The following is a 20438-nucleotide window of genomic DNA, read 5'->3' as shown; positions in this document are numbered from 1 at the left end:
CATGGGAGCTGAGAGTGATAACGATAAATTGAAGGAATATATAGACGGATTGAATAAATTAGATACTCAATTGATAAACATTACACAACAATTCTCCCAGTTGGTTTCCTACAAAGAACTTAAAACTGTAGCACCAAATGGATTATCTGATATTGAATCATTTAAACAGAAAACAATTCAATTGAAAGGTTGGTCTTGATATACTCCTATGTTAAAACTTACAATGAAATTCAAGAGGCATTCGATTATGCTGCAATTAGCGAGCAGAATAATGGGCCCAGTTTTAATAATGCTCCTGCAACAGAAATTAATGAGAAGACAGTGTATGTCTACTATTTACGATGATCCCAGCTGATATATAAGCAATACAGTAAGCAAGACAAAGTGCCATATCAGAAGTTGAAACGCGCGAATTTTGACCAGATTGAAGTGAAAAGTACTCAAGATATCAGTAATTTGTTAGAGACTATTATACCTACATACACCGGTATAAAGAGCTACAAATACGAGAGAAATGCGATCTTTGTAGAACTTACCAATGATCTCGTCGCTTTAGTATCACTCAGCGATCTTGATTACACAGTCACTCGCGTCAATTTTCAATCAAGCAAAGAAACAAAGGTTAGTGTCGATTATTGAACTATTCGTCAGATTAACAGCGCCAAAATAGAGCAAACCGGACTATTTCGTCTCAGAATACCATTTATGTCAGAAGCTCACAGCTGTATCAACAACAGATCTCATGAGTTGCAATATAACACACGCTTTGAGTACGTTAAACAGCTATGCTGTTATGCTTTTCAAGGAACCTTGCTATGTTTGCAATAAAGTCATCAGTCATAACAGCGAGTTCTTCCCGCCCTCTCGAAATATATACGTAGAAGATGACGATAAACCACACTGGATATCGTTACACACGACTTGCTCATAGAAATTCTCATATTGTTGTATAAATAGTGCCATTCATCAAAAAATCACTTTATTGAAATATCATATCCATTATGTTTGTTGTACTTCTGGTTCTGATTCTCGCAGATATTGTTCAGCAACTCTAACCAAGAGCATACCAGAATCTTGGCTCGGTGCTCTTGATTTTCTTTGTAGCGGTTGGCGCACATTTGTTTGAGTTTCCATTGAAGAGGTGCTAGAAATCGAGCCGGTTGGTGAAGCATCTATGTCTCCAGTTGACGTATGTTTTTTGTGAGCAGGTGAAGTCGATGGTGATCTCTCGTTGTAGAGTTGTGCTTTCCTGTGATTGACCTTCCTCGTTGAGCTATTCATGGTCTCAAGTTTAGCCTTGCTGCTAGTAGGTGGAGGTTGGGGTGTGAGTGTCCTAGCGACAACCACTTCCTTCTGTCTCATTGGAGCACCAGTAGTCGTTGCACGACTAGACGGCCTGTCATTCATGACATTGATACTGGTCTGACTCGCATTCGATGGCCTTAGTCTCGTACCGAATTTCGCAGCTGCCATCCTGACATTCTGAATCTCATTTTGAGAGTTTTTCTGTGAATGTGGCATTTGACGCGGTCTAAGCTTAATACGAGGTGTAATTTCATCCCCCTTGGCATAACTGAATGACATCTTAGTGGATGCCCTGCTCTTCATATCGTCTGGTGTGGAATTATCGACGTTGTTCAACGTTGGCGATCTTGAATCTGGATTTGATGTCGGGAAAGGCTTGCCTGGAATTTGTTGTCTTCCTACATCAGTTGAGTTTGATCTGCTTCGAAGGATGGCATTCATGGATACTATTCCTTCATTCGATTGATCGGTTATATTCCATTTTGCGATCTTAACGTATTAGTTAATAGAAAGTCTAATTTCATAACAATACGTACTTTTATAAAGCGATATAAGTTACGACCGTTTTGCCTCAAACTATCGCTTCTGTTTGAAGACAACGACGATCGTTTGACAGAGGGTGTTGACTTGTCGTTACTGGCAATTGGCAAGGTTGTTCTCGCAGTACGCTGACAAAGAAGCGTTACATCATTGAATTCGACATGCCATAAATCCTTTTTTGTGAAATTATTTTTATCCTCTAGATGAATCGTAGTACCGGAAGGTAACAAATCTGATAATCTTCTAACACTAGTTTTCTTTGCAACTTGTGGCTTCTGAGGTGGTGGTAATGAGCCGTGCTTGCTCTTATTTGGTACTTGTAAACTAGTTTCCTTCATTAACAAACGACCAGGTTTAGGTGCCATTAAGCTACGTTCCTTTTCTATTCCTTCAATTCTAGCAAGAACATCTCTAGTTTTATCGCGTTCTTCTATTTGTATTTTACGGTCCTCAATTGATCTCACGATAGACTCCACTTGATCAACCATTTTGAGTGTAGATTCGTACTCTATCATTGATGGATCGCTATTGAACAACAAATTGCGAAAGAGTAGAGGATATTTCAGCAATCTTTGAAATGGTTTTAAAAGACTAATAGCCAACCCAGCTTCATTGTCTCTTTGAGCTGCGTCCTCTAAGTCTAGTAAACGTTTACCTAATTTCCAACTATTGTATAAATCGCTACGTTTATTCATATTGCCAGTACTTTTAGCTAAATTTATGGATTCGTCTATAACTGATAAAGAAATTTCTAAATGCAAGACGTATAAAGAGTAATATTGAAGGTTATGACTATGAATCAAGAAAATGTCAGCCAAGCTTCTAATGAGTGGGTATTGAGCAGCGTGTCTTGTTTTTAAATCCTTTGATAATGAGACATGATTTGGTAGAATAAAATTACCGAGAGTTTCTAATAACAATTTGAAATTCTCTGGTATTGAAATTGAATCCTTATTTTGTGTGTATGGGTATAACAATGGTTTTATATATCCTTCAAATAAACTGGATAGATCATCAACATATCTAGCTTCAGAAGCGACAATCTCCCATAGGACTTCCTGTCTAGTTCTCTCCCTTTGTGAAAGGTTTTCAACTAAATCGAACTGTACCATACCGCTCCAAGTGCCAGAAGTTGTGGAAGAGGTCGATGGAGATAGAGGGAGACGAGATGTAGATGAAGAAGTGATGAGAGATGGCTGAGTTGGTGATATAGAACGTGTTTCTACTTGTGTGTGTAGTGTGGAGGGTGGTTTGAATTGTACGTGCTTTTCATCTTTAGTATCTGTAGATGGAGATGTATTGAGAGTGTTTGTGCTGTCATGTATAGGGTTTCTATTCTCGCTATCAGCTTTACTCGAACTAAAGGTGGATGATTTAAATGCACGTCTAATTGCTTTCATACGGGTATCGGCTGTGATGGGGGTAGTTGATAGAGAGATATATCAGAGCAAAAGAGTAGATGAATAAAATAAATTACAGTATATGTGATTATCTATCGTCAGAAGGATAAAAATGTAGACCATCTCTTAATATCACTTGAGGGTGCTCAGATAGCTAAGAATAGGACGATTTAGAGATGAAAGCGAAGGATATATTAAAATAACTATAGAGAATACAACCATATAAATAATAATAAAGGATCTCTTTTATATTTTGAATTTTGCTCTTGATTGTAATTTTTTGATGAGGGCAAACAGTGCAACTCTTCTCTCGAGCTAATTCAGTCACCTTCACAAACGATGGTAGGCTAAATAATAAATAAATAATAATAAATATTGACGCAGCAATAAAGGACGCACCAGCCGCCAACAAGCAGCCAGTCAAGCTCGCAAAGGTTACCAAGGTGGGTAGATCGATATAGATATATCCATATTAAACAATCATAGGTCCTCGGTAGAACTGGATCCCGTGGTGGTATTACCCAAGTCCGCGTTGAATTCTTGGACGACACCTCCCGTTCAATCATTCGTAACGTCAAAGGACCAGTTCGTGAAGCAGACATTCTTGCCTTGCTCGAATCTGAGAGAGAAGCACGGTGAGTGTATCCGTATATATGACAGCAACATCTAACAGCCCACAGTCGTCTTCGTTAAAAATTTTATATGACTGTAAACGATGTATATTCTTTTGAGTAGCTCGGCAATTTTATAAAATGATGAAAAGAGAGTGCAGCCTGTTAATTTTGAGTATAGTCGGATTCCTAACGAGTTTTATTATTTTATTCACTAATGAAAATAATTATTTCATACAATTTGTTATCTATCTCGTTGGTTTGCTACCATTGCTGACAGCCTGGGTGATAGCGAACTACACCGTCTGGGAACTATTTAAGAATAACTAGAATGCATAATTGTTAGTCGTTCTTCTATTCTCTACAAACACTCACAGTCTCTTTCAGCGAAGGATTACATCGCTATTGGTTTAGAGGGTTCAGCTAACAAATTAGGCGCTGGGATAGTCAGACACAATAGAGACGGTTCAGTTGATGTTTTATCTAACCCTAGACATACCTATATCACCCCTCCAGGATCGGGCTTCCTTCCTGCAGACACCGCCAGACATCACAAACATTGGTTATCAAGAATTATCCAGAAAGCTCTTCATGACGCTGAGCTAACCATAAACGATATAGACGTTATTGCATTCACTAAAGGTCCTGGTATGGGTGCACCACTCACTGCAGTTGCGATGGTTGCTAGAACTCTATCCTTACTTTACAATAAGCCTCTCATTGGAGTTAATCATTGCATTGGACACATAGAAATGGGAAGACTAATAACAGGTGCTCAAAACCCTATTGTTCTTTACGTCAGTGGTGGAAACACTCAAGTTATCGCCTATTCTCAACAGCGATATAGAATATTCGGTGAGACTTTAGATATAGCGGTAGGAAACTGCTTGGATAGGTTCGCTAGAGTTATCGGATTACCAAATGATCCTAGTCCGGGTTATAACATTGAGCAAGCTGCGAAATCTGGTAGTCAATTACTCAAATTACCATACACGACTAAAGGAATGGATATCTCATTATCTGGATTATTAACTGCTACATCATCATACACAAAGAAACCTGAATTCGGTACTGAATTTACGAAAGAAGATCTCTGCTTTACTTTGCAAGAAGTTGCATTTGCAATGTTAGTAGAAACTACGGAGAGAGCTATGGCACATGTTGGTTCGAAAGAAGTACTCATCGTTGGTGGTGTTGGTTGTAACAAAAGATTACAAGAAATGATGTCAACGATGGCAGCTGAAAGGGGTGGTAAAGTCTTTGCGACCGATATGAGGTTCTGTATCGATAATGGTCTCATGATCGCTCAAGCTGGTCTGCTCCAATATCGAATGGGTCAAACAACTGAGCTTAAAGATACAGTTTGCAAGCAACGCTTCAGAACTGATCAAGTACATGTATCTTGGAGGAATGATTAAAATGTTCTATAATTGTATTTATACATACCAACCTTTATTGTTAACAGTCATGTCGTCAGGATTCGTTAGCAGCAATGAGATATCAAACAAAGACGAGAAAGACAAAGAATGGAAAGAAGCCTACGAGAGGCTAAATAAAGAGCCAGAAGAGAAGAAAGAACTCGAGGAGAAGGATAACAGACCGTTAGCTGAACAGTTATATGAGAGAAGACAGCAAAAGGAGGCTGAATTCGAGGAGAAAATAAAGTTGTCTAGTGAGTGTATCTATATATCAGGATATGTGCCATACTCACCCATATCAAGATCAGTTTAGAGGGTTAGAACCGGGTGAAGCTAGTTATCTAAACGATATCCAGGAGAGCAAGAACGCGGAATTGAAACGGAAGAGAGAAGAGGAGGAGGAAGAACTCAAACAATACCACGAAGCTAGAACATCTACTCAAACAGATAAACCATCGACATCTGTATCAAGTAAACCACCACCACCCAAGACTAACAAGAAACCAACGAAGAAAGTAAAAGGCAGTTTAAAGGGTATTGTAAGAAAAAAGTAATGGTTATAAATATAGACAGTGATGAGGGCATAAACAAAGGCCCAATTGTAATATCAGATAGTTCAGATGAAGAAGATGACGCTATACTTTCGACATACAAAACAACAGCTACATCTAGCACTAATAGGAAGAAAACTAGGCCAGATAACACGACCAAAAAGCCGATTGAGAAGGGAGAACCACTCAAATTCAATAAGCAGGGTAAATCTAACATACTTGAGCGTCTCTTGAAAGAAAAGAGCAAAAATGATAAGCTGAGAGCAGGTCCAGCCGGTCAGGAAGATGCTTACAGGCGTTTTATTGAGAAGGAGAAACAACTCAATGATCTCACCATCGAGAGTAATCCGGATGAAGTTGACCAGGCAGATCAAGAAAGTAGCTCGGATGATGATGAATTCCTAACTTATGAGACAGCCAGGCCAGTTGAAATGTCAGGAATAAATACCACTACAAACCCCCTAGAGGGTGTTTTAGAATCTGACAAAAAGAACATCGAAATTGAGAAACAAAGAAGACAGAACAAGGTTAACTACCAATTTTTTGATATTTCCAAATACCAAGTATTAGATGTCGATAAGCTCTTAGCCTTCGCACTCGATACCGTGGTAGCAACTGAAGGCCTTGATGAAATGCAGAAAGACTGCCTACTTCAATATAAGAAAATAAGGGATAAAGGTGACCTCGGTGCTGAAGAGATGTATCTCATACACGTTATACCCGTCGTCCTAAGCAGATGTGAACCATACATTGGTTTCATACATATAATATTCCAGTTAAGTGGGTCATAGATTCCTTTGTGGATTAGGTTAAGCTAACAATGGTTAACTAGTGATTCTTCATGAGCATATTCCCATTAAAGATCAATGTTTAACAATCCTCAAGGATAGTCTACATCGGTATGATAGAGAGAGCGTTCCTTTCACATTGCTGGATTTACTTGGGCCGTTCCGCTTCATGGGTGCTTCTGCAACTACGGAGCAGTTACTCTTTGATGAATCTGATAAGAATCCTACAACGACAATCACTAGAGAAAACAAAAGTGAACTAGTCAGTCAGAGTGGGCATAGGATATTGATCCTGTCACGCTTATTGCAGCTAACAGAGCATATGGCTGAATTGAAGCTATTCAATATCCATGAGACAGGGAGATTAATGACAGCAATGGCTTTACTCTCAATGGATAGGTCTGTGAGCAGTATACATAGTCTTGTTGATAAATGTGCATCAAGCGCACTCTTATCATTGGACAGCGAATCTGACGCTGGTGGAGATTTATCGATTCTGAGTAGAGTAATTACTGCATTGTTTAACCAATCGAGCGAATTTCAATTACAGATGTTGTTGTCTTTCCCTGCGGGCAGTCTACGCGCTTTGCGTATGAGAAGATGGCTCGCTTGGGCAGTCATCCTCGAAGGCCGCAATGAACCTATAGACATCGAGCGTTACGAGTTACCACCAAATATTGCCCCATTAATTAATGAACTTCAAGCTGGCGGTAACGATGATAATAGATCACATTTCGAAATCGACGATGACACTGATTATGGTGATGTACAAAATTACATTGAGATTCTCAGTATTGTTTTGACAGATGTTGAGACATACATACATCAAGAAAAAGATCTCATTATCGCTCAAAGGGATGAAAAACGTGACGATGCTATTGCAATCATCATAGACGCACTACGCAAACTCTCGGGCAAAATAATTGACACTCGTAGTGCAGATTTAGATAAATCTAAAGCAAAGGATACTATTCAACGTCTCGAAATGCGTTTACATTGGCAAAGATTAACATTCATTGAGAATATGCGAAGTCGAACGATGAAAAAGAAAGTAAAAAATTGAAATAAATATTAATGACTTAAGTACAGGATTATAGTTTGATATTAATTGCCGCTTTTTCTTGCTGCGCCGCCTCGACCGAATGTCTTGACTTTTTCTTTCTTTGGCTTTGAAATATCACTAGAGGATACCGTGTGGGGTAAGTTTCGTTCTCTAAACAGAGGTGTTGATACAGGTTTGTGGAGTGGTCTTACATCTGTATATGCGTATTGAGGTGAAGGGGCGTGTTGGTATGCTACCTGTGGATGCCCGAATTGTTGGGTCTGTTGATATTGCGGTTGAGGTTGAAACTGTTGATAGTGCTGATTTTGAGTACCCAATAGCTGCATGAGCTGTGCAAGATCAATTGGCAACCCTTCTTTAGTATATAAAGTTGGCGTAGCAGGAGGACGTGAGTTAGTTGGAACAGGAGGTGGAGTCTGCTGCATTTTAGATCTGTAAGAGTTTTCAAAGACATTTGGTGGCGTATATGCTCGACTATACGATGTATCACTTGTGAAAAGACTCGCTGAAGATATTGAAGCTACTTCACTGTTATCACAAGGCATAGTAAAGTCTGTTGCACTTGAGCTATAAGTTGATCCAGAGGATGTCATACGTCTGTGTATTCAAGTAAGCTGTCACTAGTTTTAAAACTACTTACCGATGATTACTTAATTCTGCTTCCGTCTGTTTTAGCTTCCTCGTATTGTTAGGCGCGAGCCAATCAAGCGTCATGCGGAGGCTACGCGTCTTTTTGTCCTCATTATCTCCCCTGAAAGTCTCAAAAGATCCCCTGGTGCTCGCTAAAGCTGGAGACATATCTTGTTCTTCATTACTCTCCTCAATTATAGGTATAGATGTATCAACCAACATCGCTGTTTATATCTAGCTATCTCAAATACATTTTGGAATGCTTTCCCTGTTATCTAATCTACGACTACCCCATTTGGACAGCGTATGATAAGGAAAAATAAGGGTATAAAAACAATTTATAATAATAATAATACAATGCAATTTAATTGAATGTGATTATGAAATGACGTCTAGACTAATTCGCCGTTGTGCATATGTTGATGTAAACGAACTCTTTCGTAGATTCTATATAGACTGACGACAAGATTGACAACGTCTGTGTTATATATTAGTCGTATGTACTTTCAAAAAAACCTAAAACCCACATAATAGCATCCCAACGAAAACTAAACCTACTAATGCACCCAGATGGTTACAGAGTCTACCCTGCTTTTCATCCGATAAAATCAAATCAGCTGTTCTTTCATTCGCTTGTGAAACATTTGACCACCAGCTGTCAAAAGTTATTGAAAAATTTCAGTTATAGATAACGAAACTTACGGTGTAGTATTAGAGCATGAGAGAAGAGAAGTAAAATAATTATCGAAAACCAAGCTTAATTCGGCTGACCAAAAAATAATAAAAACTAAATCGAGAAGTGTGTGTGCCATCTTAGATCGTATTCCCCAAATACCGATCGGTCTACCATAAAAGTATTCAAGCTGAGCTCGTTAGTGAATGATGAAAGGTAAAACAAAGTGACTAACATATATTGATACCATAACATGTGTTAATGTCATAGGCGCGAAAATGATACCAATAATTGCGCCCGCACCTGATATACCAAGTGCATTAAATTGACCTTCTAATATACGTATTCTAACGCATACAGCTAATGAAGCAGTCGTAAAGCCGACGTTTACGCTTCTAAATAATAAAGGAACGTAAGCGGAATGTAATAAAAATTTCCTTAGTTTATCTTTACGAGTTCTTTTACCTAATTTATGCCTCCTATGTTGAGCAGCATCATCTAATTCAGATTTCGCCATTTTTGCGAATGTTTTAACTAAATTCGCTTGGTGGGATGTAATAGATGCTCTATCTTGGCGATCAATTGATTCATCGAAACTATGTAAATGAGGGTGGTGATTATTTGTACTCCTAGTATCACTAGTTATACTAGAACTGTCTACTTGATTATTTGAACTATTATGTCTATTGTATATCTTATTCGGAAGTGTGAGCTTCCACCATTTTAGATCTTGCTGATTGCTCGCTTGGAATTGATTAGTTAAATCAGTTGTAGAGGCGTTGTATAATTCTACTGGTCCGATATTATTTTGTGGTAATTGGGGAGAAGGTGGTTCATCATCCGCCCAAGCTGTAAGAAGACAACGTTAAATTGAGTGACTATTAAATTAATATGTGTCCTACGTGGAACTAAAACTATTCTGTCATTATTTTTATCAAGACCTCGAATACGTGATGACATTTATTATAGAGATTTACAAATTAAATAACCAGCTATTATTATTATCAGATTTTTTATTTAATTCAGATTTTTGTATCTTTTCATAGCTTTCATCTGTTGGACTACTTTGCTTCCTATTCCTAAGCGTTGATGTTGCTGTAGATGGTATATATTGTGATATCATAGTTAGAAGTGTGCTATTATTATCTTGCTGATTTGCAGCTTGCTCATCCTCCATTGGCTCAAATTCGTCACTAAATTTATTTAAAATTAATCTAATGAATTGATTTTTTATTTTATTTAAATAATATTCTATTTTTATTTCATTTTTATCCAAGAATGGCTTTAAATACGTCATAAATAAAACTGATGAACCGTTGAAGTATAAAATATAAATAATGAACAATAGCTTTATTAGATTATAAAATGGTATAAATTGTATGACTAAACTGAATGACTGCTCTATTAAAGTTAAAAAGCCAATTATTGACCAGAACATCAATATCCCTTCTGCATCCTTAAAATTATTACCTTTTATTACTTTATAGGTATAGTAAATTGGCAGTATAAATTCTATTATTAAAATAATAAAGATGATCATTGTCTAATATTTACAAATAATTAAATTCAAATACTCTGGATATATTTTTATTAATAAAATCAATGACTTAAGATCTTCATTGTCCAGAATCTTGATTGTTAATTTTGCAATATTACTCTTAAAGCCGTTTAATTTTATTTGCTTGAAGAGGTTCTCACCAATTTTTTGTTTTTGTGTTTTAACTTCCAAATGAGCGAGTGAATTGTAATAATCAACTGTCTGCTTGTACAGCTCTTCATCATATATTGTCTTCTCTTTGATAGCCTTTTCTAATACCTCAGCAGCCGTCATATTCTGGTTCTCTTCGGTCTTCATTTCTGGTTTGGCCTCATCATCATCACCTTCCATGGCTTCCATGAGTACTCTAGCATCTCTGACTTTTTGGATCAAGTAATCATTAGAGAATAAGCATAAAGCCCTCTCCTTCTTGCCCAAACTGTTGAGCATTTCTCCAATCTTTTCGCTATCTGGTTCGCCGAGGTTTTGGACACTCATAATTAACCTCTCTTTCTCACTTTGTTGTGATATATATCCACTTTGTGATATCATGCTGCCAGCTCTGGATGCACCCCCTTGATCGATCCTCAAGGCGTTTAATCCAACGTTAAGGTTATTCATCTCTTGTTGAACTTGTTGTGATCTTTCTATTAAAGCATCATTGTCGTTAAGTAAAATGACGAGATCTTCCAATTTGTTGTTAATCAACAACTTATCAATCACTTCCATTTCACCTAAACCGTTCTGACTGAGTATACGTGCCATATGTCCTGCCAAAATTTCATTTCTCATTGGTAGGGTCATTGCTTTAAATTCTTCTAATGATGGTATAACTTCTGCACCTAATGCTGCTTTAAAGTATGAACCTGATCCACGCCTTTGGCCTAATGGTGTTGTTGATAATGGTGGTGATGTTAAATAATTATCCATTCCACCATAATCTGATGGTACTGGACTAATTGGTGTTTGTAATCCAAGTGATGGTGTAAGTCTATCACCAGATTTGGCGAATTTCGCTGCCAATTTCTCTTGACGTAATTGCTTAGGTTCATGAAATCTAACTGTGATTGATTTTGAACCGATTGTAACACCATTCATGGCATGTAAAGCCGTTTTGGCTGGAAATTTGTTAATGATTGTGAATTGAATATAAACAAGAACTTACCTGATTCTGGGAATTGGTAAGAAACGAAACCAAATCCACGCGAATTGTCATTCTCGTCTCTCATAACTCTTGCACTAACAATATGACCGTAACTTTTAAAATGATCAAACAAGTTGTTTGATTCTAAAGAGTGGTCGAGATTCTTGACGAAAAGATTGCAAGGGTCGACAAGGTTTGTACCAGTATATTGTACTTGTTGACCAGGACCATGACCGAAGTAACTACCTGGAGAATTTGGTAATGGAGTAACCAAACCATGTTTCTTTTGATGTTGCGGAACAAAAGCAGAAGCTTTAGGCTGTAACTCGTTTGTGTGTGGAGGTATATACGTAGTTACGCTGATCAATTGACCGTCTACATCTGAACAATGCATTTCAGATTCCAAATTATTAGCGGTATCCTCATCCCATGCTTCAACTACGGCTACACCGGCATTTATCATGCGTATTGAATGTATTGGGCCGTATAATCTAGTCAAATTGTATACAGCATCTGGCGTGATTGTTGTTGGTAAATTTCTGAATATCTTTGGAGTCGATATTGATTGTGGTATATGAGTAATTAGATTGTTATTATCGTCGTAGGGTAACAATTCGATATTCTTATCAGAGAAGCGAAGATTCCTGTAAAGAGTGAAAGCTTTCTCAGCTGAGTATGTGTCAGATGAATAGTAAGATAAGGCTAGAGTCTAACACACCTGACTCCAACATTTTAAACTCAACATTAGCTTCAACGTCTTCTGAATCGTAATTTAAGCATATTCTTAAAGGCAGACAACCTTGTAATTCATTAGCGATATCTTGTTCGTTTGTGGTATTAGAATTATATCCCTTCAACGCCAATTTTGGCTCTTTTACTATTGGGTGGTATGACATGACTGAGTAGGAAGAAGCTAGTGGTGTCCGTGCATGGAGCGTAAAAAGAAGATGTAAGGGTTACAACATAATGCACTGGTAGTACTTTATAGTTATTTTATACCAATTTCACTATCAATAACTCTCTAAGGAATAGCAGGAATACGAGGGATAACAAAAAGCAACTATAGACTGAATAGCGGTATCTTTAATTTAAAGATTACTTTCATATTAAAAAACCTTTTATTAGTTTTAAAAAGATAAATTTAAATTTTTCAATTCCTCTGAGAAGGATTTCACGAGAGCGTCAGCTCAACTGCTCGTTTTCTTAGGACCAAGTCTGAAGGTGAGAAAATTAATGAAAGGAGAGTGTAAATAGTACAATTTAGTATCATCATTGAGGACACCTTTATTTTCTTCTATCAATTCACCAGTCCTCGTCTATAATAAAAAGTTATCATCACTTTGCTAATTATGTCTACGCACTCTCCTCTAAGTATTATTATAGGCCATACTAATCCCTCTATTTAGGATGCGTTCAATCTACAACGACGAGTTGCTCGAGGTTCCAAAGGGTGTAAACGTAGACATCAAGTCCCGTGTTATCACCGCTGAAGGTCCACGTGGTAAGCTTACCAAGGTTCGTTTGTCTTCTATCAGTCTTCCTCCCTTCTAACTTCCTCCAGGTCGTCCGTCACATCAACATGGACCTTCGCCTTGAGAAAGTTGGTGAAAAGGAAGACCACTCAGCAATTGTCAAGATTGTCGTTTGGCACGGTGGCCGTAAGCACATTGCTTGCTTGCGTACCGTCAAATCCCTCATCCTCAACATGATCAAGGGTGTCACTAAGGGTTTCTTATACAGAATGCGTGCCGTTTACGCGCACTTTCCAATCAACATCATCATCCAAGACGGTGGAAAGGCTGTTGAAATCCGTAACTTCTTAGGTGAAAAGGCTGTCAGAAATGTTAAGATGTCCGAAGGTGTTACAATTGAAGAATCACAAACTCAAAAAGATGAGATCATTTTAACTGGTAACGACATCCAAAATGTCTCACAATCAGCAGCAGCTATCCAAGGTATTTGCCGTGTCCGTAACAAGGATATCCGTAAGTTCTTGGATGGTGTTTACGTTTCATCAAAGGAACAAGTCGTTCAAGACGAGTAAATTGGTTTCCTAAGAAGAAGATTGCATCCTTTTTTTTATTGTAAACCAATAAATTCTTTAAAGTCCATCTAATAATTCCGTTTTTGTGAGAAAAATTTTCATCAATTTATTTTATTACAATTATGCATAATAATAATGCTCTTGCTTCTTCTTAGCTTGTACTTCAAGTATACCAGAATTGTAATGTTCATGTTCAATTATTTCTGATCCTTCCCTTAATGCTATCATACCTGCTTCTACACAAACTGCCTTCATTTGAGCTCCATTAAATTCATCCGTTGATCTTGCCAATTCTTCAAAGTTGACATCAGGACTAACATTCATCTTTCTTGAATGTATTTGTAATATTTGTGCTCTACCGGCTTCATTTGGTAATGGGAACTCTATCTTTCTATCTAATCTACCTGATCTAAGAAGAGCTGGATCGAGAATATCTATTCTGTTTGTGGCTGCGATAACCTAAGATTGTATTAATTACACGTGTTATTATTAAAGTCCATTACCCACCTTTATACGGTTATCTGAGCTGAAACCGTCCAGTTGATTAAGTAATTCAAGCATAGTTCTTTGTACTTCACGATCACCAGATTTATCACTATCGAAACGTTTTGTACCAATTGCATCTAATTCATCAATAAAGATGATAGCAGGAGCCTTCTCTTTTGCTAGTTCGAATGCATCTCTGACGAGTTTAGCACCATCACCGATGAACATCTATTATTTCGTTAGAAAGATAGCTTATAGCAGCACATTTCGCTTACTTGAACTAAAGAAGGACCAGCAAGCTTGAGATAACATGCGTTTGTTTGTGCAGCACAGGCTCTAGCAAGCATAGTTTTACCAGTACCTTGAAGGTCGTTAGACTTTCCAGAATAGCTTTTCAATCAAAACCTACCTGGTGGACCATACATGAGGGCACCTTTAGGTGGCTTTATACCCAGCTTGACAAACTTGTCAGCCTGCTTCATAGGCATGACGACAGCTTCCACAAGTTCCTCAATTTGCTTCTCAAGACCACCAATGTCCTTCACAGACTGTGAGTATGAAGTGTGAGACAGTAATATCGAAAACTCACGGTGTATTTTTCAGTCGGCCTTTCATCAACTTCCATAGCTTTGACACGTGAATCGAATTCTGGGGGCAAAGTGTCCAAAATGAGGTAAGAATCCTTGTTAACACCAATGAGATCACCTGGTTTGAGATCTTCTGGCTTAACGAGACCGATGAGTGGTAAGAAAACTGTCTGATGGGGAGTGTGAGGTGTGTACATACTTGTATCAGAATGCTCACCTGTCTCGTACTCGTCTTTATGACTGCACATTTACCTTTACGCATAGAATCTTGATCTTGAGCAGCGCCATCGTCTTCACCTTCAGGATCGACGTCGAGAATCTCAACTACGTTTCCAACCAAGTAAGGTAAGACCTTGTTCTGTCTAATCTTCTCTTGATTGCCACGAATTTTCTCCTCTAAAGCTCGCATATCATGTGTCAAACGTAATTGCTCAGATTTGAACATCTATGGGATTTATTAGTAAGCTAATAAAAGGGCAGACGACCTACTCTTATTTCATTATCAATCATTCTACTGCGAGTCTTGATGCTGTCGACAGAGTCATTCCTGATATCTTCTGGTATATCTTCAAATAAATCTGGCTTCTCTTCCTCCTTTATTGGTGCTGGTTCTGTCTCAATAGGTTGATCATTTGCGTCAGCCATCTTGACTGTTACTGAAGATGACGCGTAAGCTATTAATTTTGTACTTTAACTAGAATTTTTATTTATTATATCAACTTTCTTATTTTTTAATATCATTTCTTTATTATTCTAGTAATAGCCTCTATATCACTCTCACTAGACAGCCATAAAACCACAATGCGTCATAGAACGACTCACATATTATCTATCTTTATATTTATGTTTATTATTCAATTTTTATGTATGTCAAAATATAAAGAGAGAGAATATAAAAGATTTCTTTAAAATTTCATTAATATCAGTTCAACGTCAAAAGCTGCTTTTCATGTTTCGTAGTTATTAACGTATTAATATACCCCTTTCTGCAGATTTATTAAATTTACCAGATTTATCAATATGATCTAATCCGAGTGCATCTTGCTGGGCAAAGTTATGGTCGTGTATAACATCACCATCATCAATTAAGCTTGGTTGCTTGTAATACATTGATGTTATAAGGCTGAATTTATACTTGGCGAACTCCTTTTCTGCTACATTCAACCTCTGCTGTAACCTTTGTTTAGTATCAATGAACTTTTCACCCGGTTTGGTTACGAATTTGAATGGAATTCCATGCCACCGTTGTGGTTCACGTGAATAATGGAATACGTTTATTATTTTATCTGTTTCACTTGCATCTACTTCCTCCTTTGGTACTTCCTCTGCAAATAACTCTGCATTATCTGCCAAATTTCCAATTAATTCAACACCTGTATATTCTTTTTGTTGTCTACCATTCCAAATTTCGAATATCTTTATTCTTTGTGAACCTTCTGGTGAAAGTTGTACATTCTTACTTAATTGTTCAACTATATCACTGATAGTTGATGTCTTTGGTTGTAAAAATGGATAACTACCTTCTTCACGATTATTCAATCCTGTCCATGTAACCGTGAATGACTTTTTAGTTTCTAATTCAACTATTGAAATGTTCAACAGCTCATAGAAAATAACATGACTATTTTCTGTTAAATAACCAGGTGTAATTAAATCTTGGACTGGTTGATTCATACTACGTTTAACTATGGACTTTGGTGTACCATTTGTATTTTGTGTTGTAGTGAATCTCAATTTAAGTGGATCTTGCTTAACTTTAGCACCAACTAATTCTGCCATACGATCATAGTTCGTTTTCTTGCTTAATAATATCTTAAACTCTGTCACATTCTCATTTATTTGATTTTTGTATTTTGGTCTAAACGTAACTTGTACTCGATTTTGAAGATAATCATAATGTGAGATTGGATCGGCGTTCATTCCTTGAGCTTCATAATCTCTAACTTCTGATTCTGAAAGTTCTACTTGGAAACAAACAATGTCACCATCTTGTAATTCACTTTGTGCAAGTGTCATTTTTGGTTTCATTGGTTCAATGTAACCTGGTTTGATTTCCTATGGAAAGTTAATTAATCAGATTTTCTATAACAACCTTTATCACCTACCTCATACAATCTCAATGGTAGTCCAGGTGGCCATTTCATCTCTTTCTGTATTATATCTTGTAAATCGCCAACCTTTGCTGATCTTGGTACATAGACTTTACAAACACCTGTAAGTGTCTGTCTAGATACATCAAAGTATTTCAGGAAGATCATTATTGAATCTTCAGGTTTACCATATTGACTGTCATTTTCTGCTTCAACATCCAAGTAAAGCTTAAGATCATTCTGTCTTGGTGAAAGTTCTACCCTTATAGCATCGAGCGTTTTAGTTGGATCAGTTTCAAGAATTGGTGTATCTGGTCTAATAGTTTTGTTTTGTCTATTAACTAACATCCATAATCTAAATTTGAGATCACCAAGACCGAATTGCCGTCTAATTTGCTCTTTAAATTCATTGTACGGCATAGACTTAAGTGCTCTAATCGTTGGTAATTCAGTTGCAGGAACATTTCTGTCTTCAAAAGTAGCAAGATCGAAACCTTGGTAAGTTGAAAATGAATTATCAGAAATTATTCTTGTGGTTAAGTATAAATGTTGCTCATCACGTTCACGACGTTTACGCTCACTAGCTTCACGTTCTTCATCTAATCTTTGACGAAGTTGTGGTGGTATGTCATCATTTGTGAATGGTTGGAGTATTTCATCCATTTTTTTCTCACGGATGTAAACAAGCATATAAGCGTTTGTAAATCTCTTCATCGCACGTAATTGTGGTTTTGGACCTTGAGCTGTAACGACATTACTGTGCATTTCACCACCGTAGTTATCCTCTAGAACTTCTCTATCGAGTACTTTTGTAACTCTATCATCATCGAATTTCAACCATTGACCATCACGTTCTGGTTTAATAAGTGCAAAATAGTGTCCACCGTGTAAATCACCTGAGTGAACTAAAACACCATGTAATCTATACACCCAGTTCTCTTCTTTAGCTGGACCATCGTCAAGGAATTCCTTCAAATCAATTTCAAGTGGGAACTCATGACGATCGTTGATTTTAACCATCGCATCGCGTTGTAAATCATACTCGAAACGCTTTAATTGAAGGTGAAGTACTGGAGGGAATGACTCGAAGATGCAACCCTTCTTGGCGTCTTGCAAGCCTTGACCTTCTGCATGGTACTTGTTTTCTCCTTCAAGAGTTTCAACTTGAATGTAATCTTTGAAAGACTCATAGAGATTTTTCATTCCTTTGACGTTTAATTGAATATCATAGAAATCTTCAATACGTGATGATTCGAAATCGACATTGACACATTTGACATATGATTTCATTTTACCAACGAATAAATCTGTGATCGCACCATCTGCGACGGTGCCCTTCATTCTCTCTTCTAATTTATCTTGAAGAACACGATTAAATTCTTGAACATCATGTTGCATGAAGGAATCGAGTGACTTCCAGCCGAATGAGCGGGTGAGCTCAGTTGTACCAGCTGGTTGTAAAGAGTTTTGAAGATTATAGAAAACGCGTTGAAGGGCAGAAGCAACAGATTCAGATGGATGATCCTCATCTGTTGGAATTTGGTAAACAGCTTTACGGAAGTAGTTCGTGCAATAAAGTGATTGGAGAAGTGAGTTCATGTAACAAGTTGCACCTTGGTTCTTCAAACCAACGAAACCGGTTTCCTTCTTTGAATCGTAATTGACAAAGTTGTGCCAGAGTACGCCAGTAGGATCATCAAGTACTCTAACGAAAGCTGTAATAGTTGATGATTCGTTTTCTATAACCGGTCTAGAAAACTTGTCTGAGGGTATGCAAAGTCTGCGCAATTCACTAAAACGTGTGAAACCCCAGTCACTCTCTTCGATTGTGAACCTATGGTGTGCTTGGTTGGTGACGAAAACGGATGGATCAGTGGGGTTCGACATAACGAGTGCGAACTGAGCGCAAACATGCCAACCGACTGGAGCACCGCGTGGGTCAGCATATTCTAAGTAAATGGAGACCATTTCATTTCCGTTTCCATTCGTATTTCCGAATGGGAACAATAATATTCTCCTGTTGGCTAACGTAAGCGAATGGATGAGTAAAGATTAATGATAGCCTACCATGGGTGGCCGCCAACGTCGAAAACAGGACTTTGTATTCTTCTATCAAGGTTTGTCCAATGTGACAAATCCCAAGTGTAGGTCTTGAAATCGATAACTTCGTGGCCAAAATCTGACAAATTACGTTCAACGAATGCAGGGACTGTATGTGTGTTAGAGATATTATATTTATTATATGGATCCTGACTGACCGTCGTTTACTGAGATTGTGTCGTCAATCTCCATCTCAGAAACTAAGCCAGTCTTTTCATCTTCTTGTGAGGAATAGTCTATGCTCTGTGGCTCCTAAATATACTGTGAGCGTTATCTTGGGTGAGATCGAAATTGACGCACCATATTTGGAGATGATTACAATATGATACGTCAGATAGAGATATGAGCGAAGTTTGCTGTTCCGTATACTAAAATGCGGTTGTTTAATTTAAACTACTCCTTATTTAGATTTACCCACGATTTCAGCAAGCTGGCTATAATATGGTAGATTAGAACCAGCAATCAAGGTTTATTATACAAGATAAAATTTAAAATGATATATTATATTTCATATAAGCGTATTTGAGGTTCTGCTATTTTACATGCGTCTAATTTTAGTTCGCTAGACTCCCCGCTGTTCTCTCGGTACGTAAGCAGGCAACTTCACGTGGGAACTCGAAGATGCGGTTATCGGAGTCTTGTTATTAGATATCTCCACTTCCCACTTATTAGCTTACTTACCAGTACCACCGTGGCTAAATTATGTGTATACCTGGTGCTTGCTAGTTTCTTTTTGGCACGCGGGGTGTATCATAGATACTTCGTATGGATGCATCTGAAAGCAACATGACAGTGTTTGCTTTGTGTATTACCTTGATGTCTGACAAGTAGTACACGTGATATTTCGACTGAGTATGTATTCCTATCTCTCACTCAATGTACGTGGTTTTTACTGCTTTTAGTAATGTAACATTAAATCTAAGACCAAGGTCTACTTCTGGGCTATACAAGAAATTTTTCATGAACAATTACAATTACAAATTAGAGAATATTTCTGAAGTTTTAAAACCTAATCATGATCAGGGACATTTCCAAGCTGATCGAGAAGTTTATAGAGCTCAGTTTCAACGCAAAAGTTGCGATAATAAGCGTTTTCATCTTCTCTCTGAACAATTAAGGTACGTAGTTCACTAATATAACAGTCAAAATTACTCGTTTTTAAGTGCACACTTACGCTGCAATATTTTTATCGCGGTAGGCCAACCTTTGAGTGCTTATACTAAGCATTTCGATCTCTAATCTTCTTAGAGGATCATTTGAAAATCTCCTCCTGCGTGGATGCCCAATTTGATTACCTGCTGTTTCTGGGTAGTACTTCCTGAGCGCATTACTCTTACTCTTTGTGGCTTCAGTATAGCCCGTTTTCCTATTCCACTTGTAAATATGGATGTAATTAACATTCGTAATTGTCTCGTAACGCTCAAATCGACTAAAGGAAGGAGATCCTCTGTAGTTTTTGAACAATATAGCA

At 37.6% G+C, this 20438-nt stretch overlaps 12 protein-coding genes across 12 annotated transcripts; 6 read left to right on the top strand and 6 right to left on the bottom strand.

The window, feature by feature from the left end:
* Position 1: 1 nt before the first annotated feature.
* WALSEDRAFT_58253 (hypothetical protein) lies at positions 2–953 on the top strand (the record flags this gene model as incomplete). The annotated part of the gene is made up of 4 exons (XM_006959622.1): positions 2–188; positions 236–323; positions 372–621; positions 671–953. 4 exons carry the CDS (start codon positions 2–4, stop codon positions 929–931), a joined length of 786 nt encoding a protein of 261 aa, XP_006959684.1. The 3' UTR covers positions 932–953.
* Positions 954–958: 5 nt separating this feature from the next.
* Positions 959–3237, bottom strand: WALSEDRAFT_47842 (Dbl-like domain-containing protein). The gene is made up of 2 exons (XM_006959621.1): positions 1842–3237; positions 959–1794 (listed from the first exon to the last, which is right to left on the bottom strand). The coding sequence occupies exons 1-2, from the start codon at positions 2955–2957 to the stop codon at positions 1000–1002; spliced, it is 1911 nt and encodes a 636-aa protein (XP_006959683.1). The 5' UTR covers positions 2958–3237; the 3' UTR covers positions 959–999.
* Positions 3238–3584: 347 nt separating this feature from the next.
* WALSEDRAFT_52248 (40S ribosomal protein S28) lies at positions 3585–3884 on the top strand (the record flags this gene model as incomplete). Its single annotated transcript, XM_006959620.1, has 3 exons — positions 3585–3587; positions 3638–3688; positions 3732–3884. The coding sequence occupies 3 exons, from the start codon at positions 3585–3587 to the stop codon at positions 3882–3884; spliced, it is 207 nt and encodes a 68-aa protein (XP_006959682.1).
* A 131-nt stretch (positions 3885–4015) lies between these two features.
* WALSEDRAFT_61047 (metallopeptidase Pgp2) lies at positions 4016–5313 on the top strand. Its single transcript, XM_006959619.1, has 2 exons — positions 4016–4197; positions 4244–5313. Exons 1-2 carry the CDS (start codon positions 4188–4190, stop codon positions 5272–5274), a joined length of 1041 nt encoding a protein of 346 aa, XP_006959681.1. The 5' UTR covers positions 4016–4187; the 3' UTR covers positions 5275–5313.
* A 7-nt stretch (positions 5314–5320) lies between these two features.
* WALSEDRAFT_69963 (hypothetical protein) lies at positions 5321–7727 on the top strand (the record flags this gene model as incomplete). The annotated part of the gene is made up of 5 exons (XM_006959618.1): positions 5321–5528; positions 5578–5799; positions 5844–6605; positions 6658–6885; positions 6931–7727. The coding sequence occupies 5 exons, from the start codon at positions 5324–5326 to the stop codon at positions 7674–7676; spliced, it is 2163 nt and encodes a 720-aa protein (XP_006959680.1). The 3' UTR covers positions 7677–7727.
* Positions 7728–7815: 88 nt separating this feature from the next.
* On the bottom strand, positions 7816–8570 carry WALSEDRAFT_61045 (hypothetical protein; the record flags this gene model as incomplete). Its single annotated transcript, XM_006959617.1, has 2 exons — positions 8317–8570; positions 7816–8273 (listed from the first exon to the last, which is right to left on the bottom strand). Coding segments are annotated over exons 1-2 (669 nt in total), but the record flags the coding sequence as incomplete, so codon positions are not given.
* Positions 8571–8633: 63 nt separating this feature from the next.
* On the bottom strand, positions 8634–9910 carry WALSEDRAFT_61044 (hypothetical protein). The gene is made up of 5 exons (XM_006959616.1): positions 9882–9910; positions 9215–9828; positions 9009–9169; positions 8834–8961; positions 8634–8784 (listed from the first exon to the last, which is right to left on the bottom strand). The coding sequence occupies exons 2-5, from the start codon at positions 9494–9496 to the stop codon at positions 8699–8701; spliced, it is 657 nt and encodes a 218-aa protein (XP_006959678.1). The 5' UTR covers positions 9497–9828; positions 9882–9910; the 3' UTR covers positions 8634–8698.
* Positions 9911–10499: 589 nt separating this feature from the next.
* Positions 10500–12560, bottom strand: WALSEDRAFT_58249 (hypothetical protein). The gene is made up of 3 exons (XM_006959615.1): positions 12379–12560; positions 11682–12329; positions 10500–11634 (listed from the first exon to the last, which is right to left on the bottom strand). The coding sequence occupies exons 1-3, from the start codon at positions 12554–12556 to the stop codon at positions 10523–10525; spliced, it is 1938 nt and encodes a 645-aa protein (XP_006959677.1). The 5' UTR covers positions 12557–12560; the 3' UTR covers positions 10500–10522.
* A 507-nt stretch (positions 12561–13067) lies between these two features.
* WALSEDRAFT_21031 (60S ribosomal protein L9) lies at positions 13068–13704 on the top strand (the record flags this gene model as incomplete). Its single annotated transcript, XM_006959614.1, has 2 exons — positions 13068–13175; positions 13222–13704. 2 exons carry the CDS (start codon positions 13068–13070, stop codon positions 13702–13704), a joined length of 591 nt encoding a protein of 196 aa, XP_006959676.1.
* An 81-nt stretch (positions 13705–13785) lies between these two features.
* WALSEDRAFT_33443 (26S proteasome subunit P45) lies at positions 13786–15439 on the bottom strand. Its single transcript, XM_006959613.1, has 7 exons — positions 15267–15439; positions 14995–15222; positions 14780–14947; positions 14600–14729; positions 14466–14551; positions 14212–14418; positions 13786–14163 (listed from the first exon to the last, which is right to left on the bottom strand). Exons 1-7 carry the CDS (start codon positions 15420–15422, stop codon positions 13825–13827), a joined length of 1314 nt encoding a protein of 437 aa, XP_006959675.1. The 5' UTR covers positions 15423–15439; the 3' UTR covers positions 13786–13824.
* A 203-nt stretch (positions 15440–15642) lies between these two features.
* Positions 15643–19411, bottom strand: WALSEDRAFT_33442 (cysteine proteinase). The gene is made up of 6 exons (XM_006959612.1): positions 19386–19411; positions 19268–19335; positions 19126–19219; positions 18935–19076; positions 16883–18884; positions 15643–16832 (listed from the first exon to the last, which is right to left on the bottom strand). The coding sequence occupies exons 2-6, from the start codon at positions 19268–19270 to the stop codon at positions 15741–15743; spliced, it is 3333 nt and encodes a 1110-aa protein (XP_006959674.1). The 5' UTR covers positions 19271–19335; positions 19386–19411; the 3' UTR covers positions 15643–15740.
* Positions 19412–19621: 210 nt separating this feature from the next.
* On the top strand, positions 19622–20233 carry WALSEDRAFT_61043 (hypothetical protein). Its single transcript, XM_006959611.1, has 2 exons — positions 19622–19845; positions 19897–20233. Coding segments are annotated over exons 1-2 (207 nt in total). The 5' UTR covers positions 19622–19843; the 3' UTR covers positions 20102–20233.
* Positions 20234–20438: the final 205 nt, after the last annotated feature.

This window comes from Wallemia mellicola (genome assembly GCF_000263375.1).
Source record: "Wallemia mellicola CBS 633.66 unplaced genomic scaffold WALSEscaffold_19, whole genome shotgun sequence".
NCBI classification, from domain to species: domain Eukaryota; kingdom Fungi; phylum Basidiomycota; class Wallemiomycetes; order Wallemiales; family Wallemiaceae; genus Wallemia; species Wallemia mellicola.
This window is presented reverse-complemented; position numbering and strand designations above follow the sequence as displayed.

Excerpts from the sequence above, each read along its gene's own strand:
- WALSEDRAFT_33442 (XM_006959612.1), bottom strand. Across the intron at positions 19,077-19,125 it reads CACAATCTCAGTAAACGACG|TCCCTGCATTCGTTGAACGT; the intron begins GTCAGTCAGGAT and ends ACACACATACAG. Across the intron at positions 16,833-16,882 it reads TACCATTGAGATTGTATGAG|GAAATCAAACCAGGTTACAT; the intron begins GTAGGTGATAAA and ends AACTTTCCATAG.
- WALSEDRAFT_33443 (XM_006959613.1), bottom strand. The coding sequence starts at position 15,422 with ATGGCTGACGCAAATGATCAACCTATTGAGACAGAACCAGCACCAATA. Across the intron at positions 15,223-15,266 it reads TGATTGATAATGAAATAAGA|ATGTTCAAATCTGAGCAATT; the intron begins GTAGGTCGTCTG and ends TAAATCCCATAG. Across the intron at positions 14,948-14,994 it reads TAAAGACGAGTACGAGACAG|ACAGTTTTCTTACCACTCAT; the intron begins GTGAGCATTCTG and ends ACTCCCCATCAG.
- WALSEDRAFT_47842 (XM_006959621.1), bottom strand. The coding sequence starts at position 2,957 with ATGGTACAGTTCGATTTAGTTGAAAACCTTTCACAAAGGGAGAGAACT. Across the intron at positions 1,795-1,841 it reads ACTTATATCGCTTTATAAAA|ATCGCAAAATGGAATATAAC; the intron begins GTACGTATTGTT and ends TAATACGTTAAG.
- WALSEDRAFT_58249 (XM_006959615.1), bottom strand. The coding sequence starts at position 12,556 with ATGTCATACCACCCAATAGTAAAAGAGCCAAAATTGGCGTTGAAGGGA. Across the intron at positions 12,330-12,378 it reads GTTTAAAATGTTGGAGTCAG|CTGAGAAAGCTTTCACTCTT; the intron begins GTGTGTTAGACT and ends ACACATACTCAG. Across the intron at positions 11,635-11,681 it reads TTACCAATTCCCAGAATCAG|CCAAAACGGCTTTACATGCC; the intron begins GTAAGTTCTTGT and ends ACAAATTTCCAG.
- WALSEDRAFT_61044 (XM_006959616.1), bottom strand. The coding sequence starts at position 9,496 with ATGGCGAAATCTGAATTAGATGATGCTGCTCAACATAGGAGGCATAAA. Across the intron at positions 8,962-9,008 it reads TCATGCTCTAATACTACACC|CTGGTGGTCAAATGTTTCAC; the intron begins GTAAGTTTCGTT and ends AACTTTTGACAG. Across the intron at positions 8,785-8,833 it reads TTTCGTTGGGATGCTATTAT|ACGTTGTCAATCTTGTCGTC; the intron begins GTGGGTTTTAGG and ends TATATAACACAG.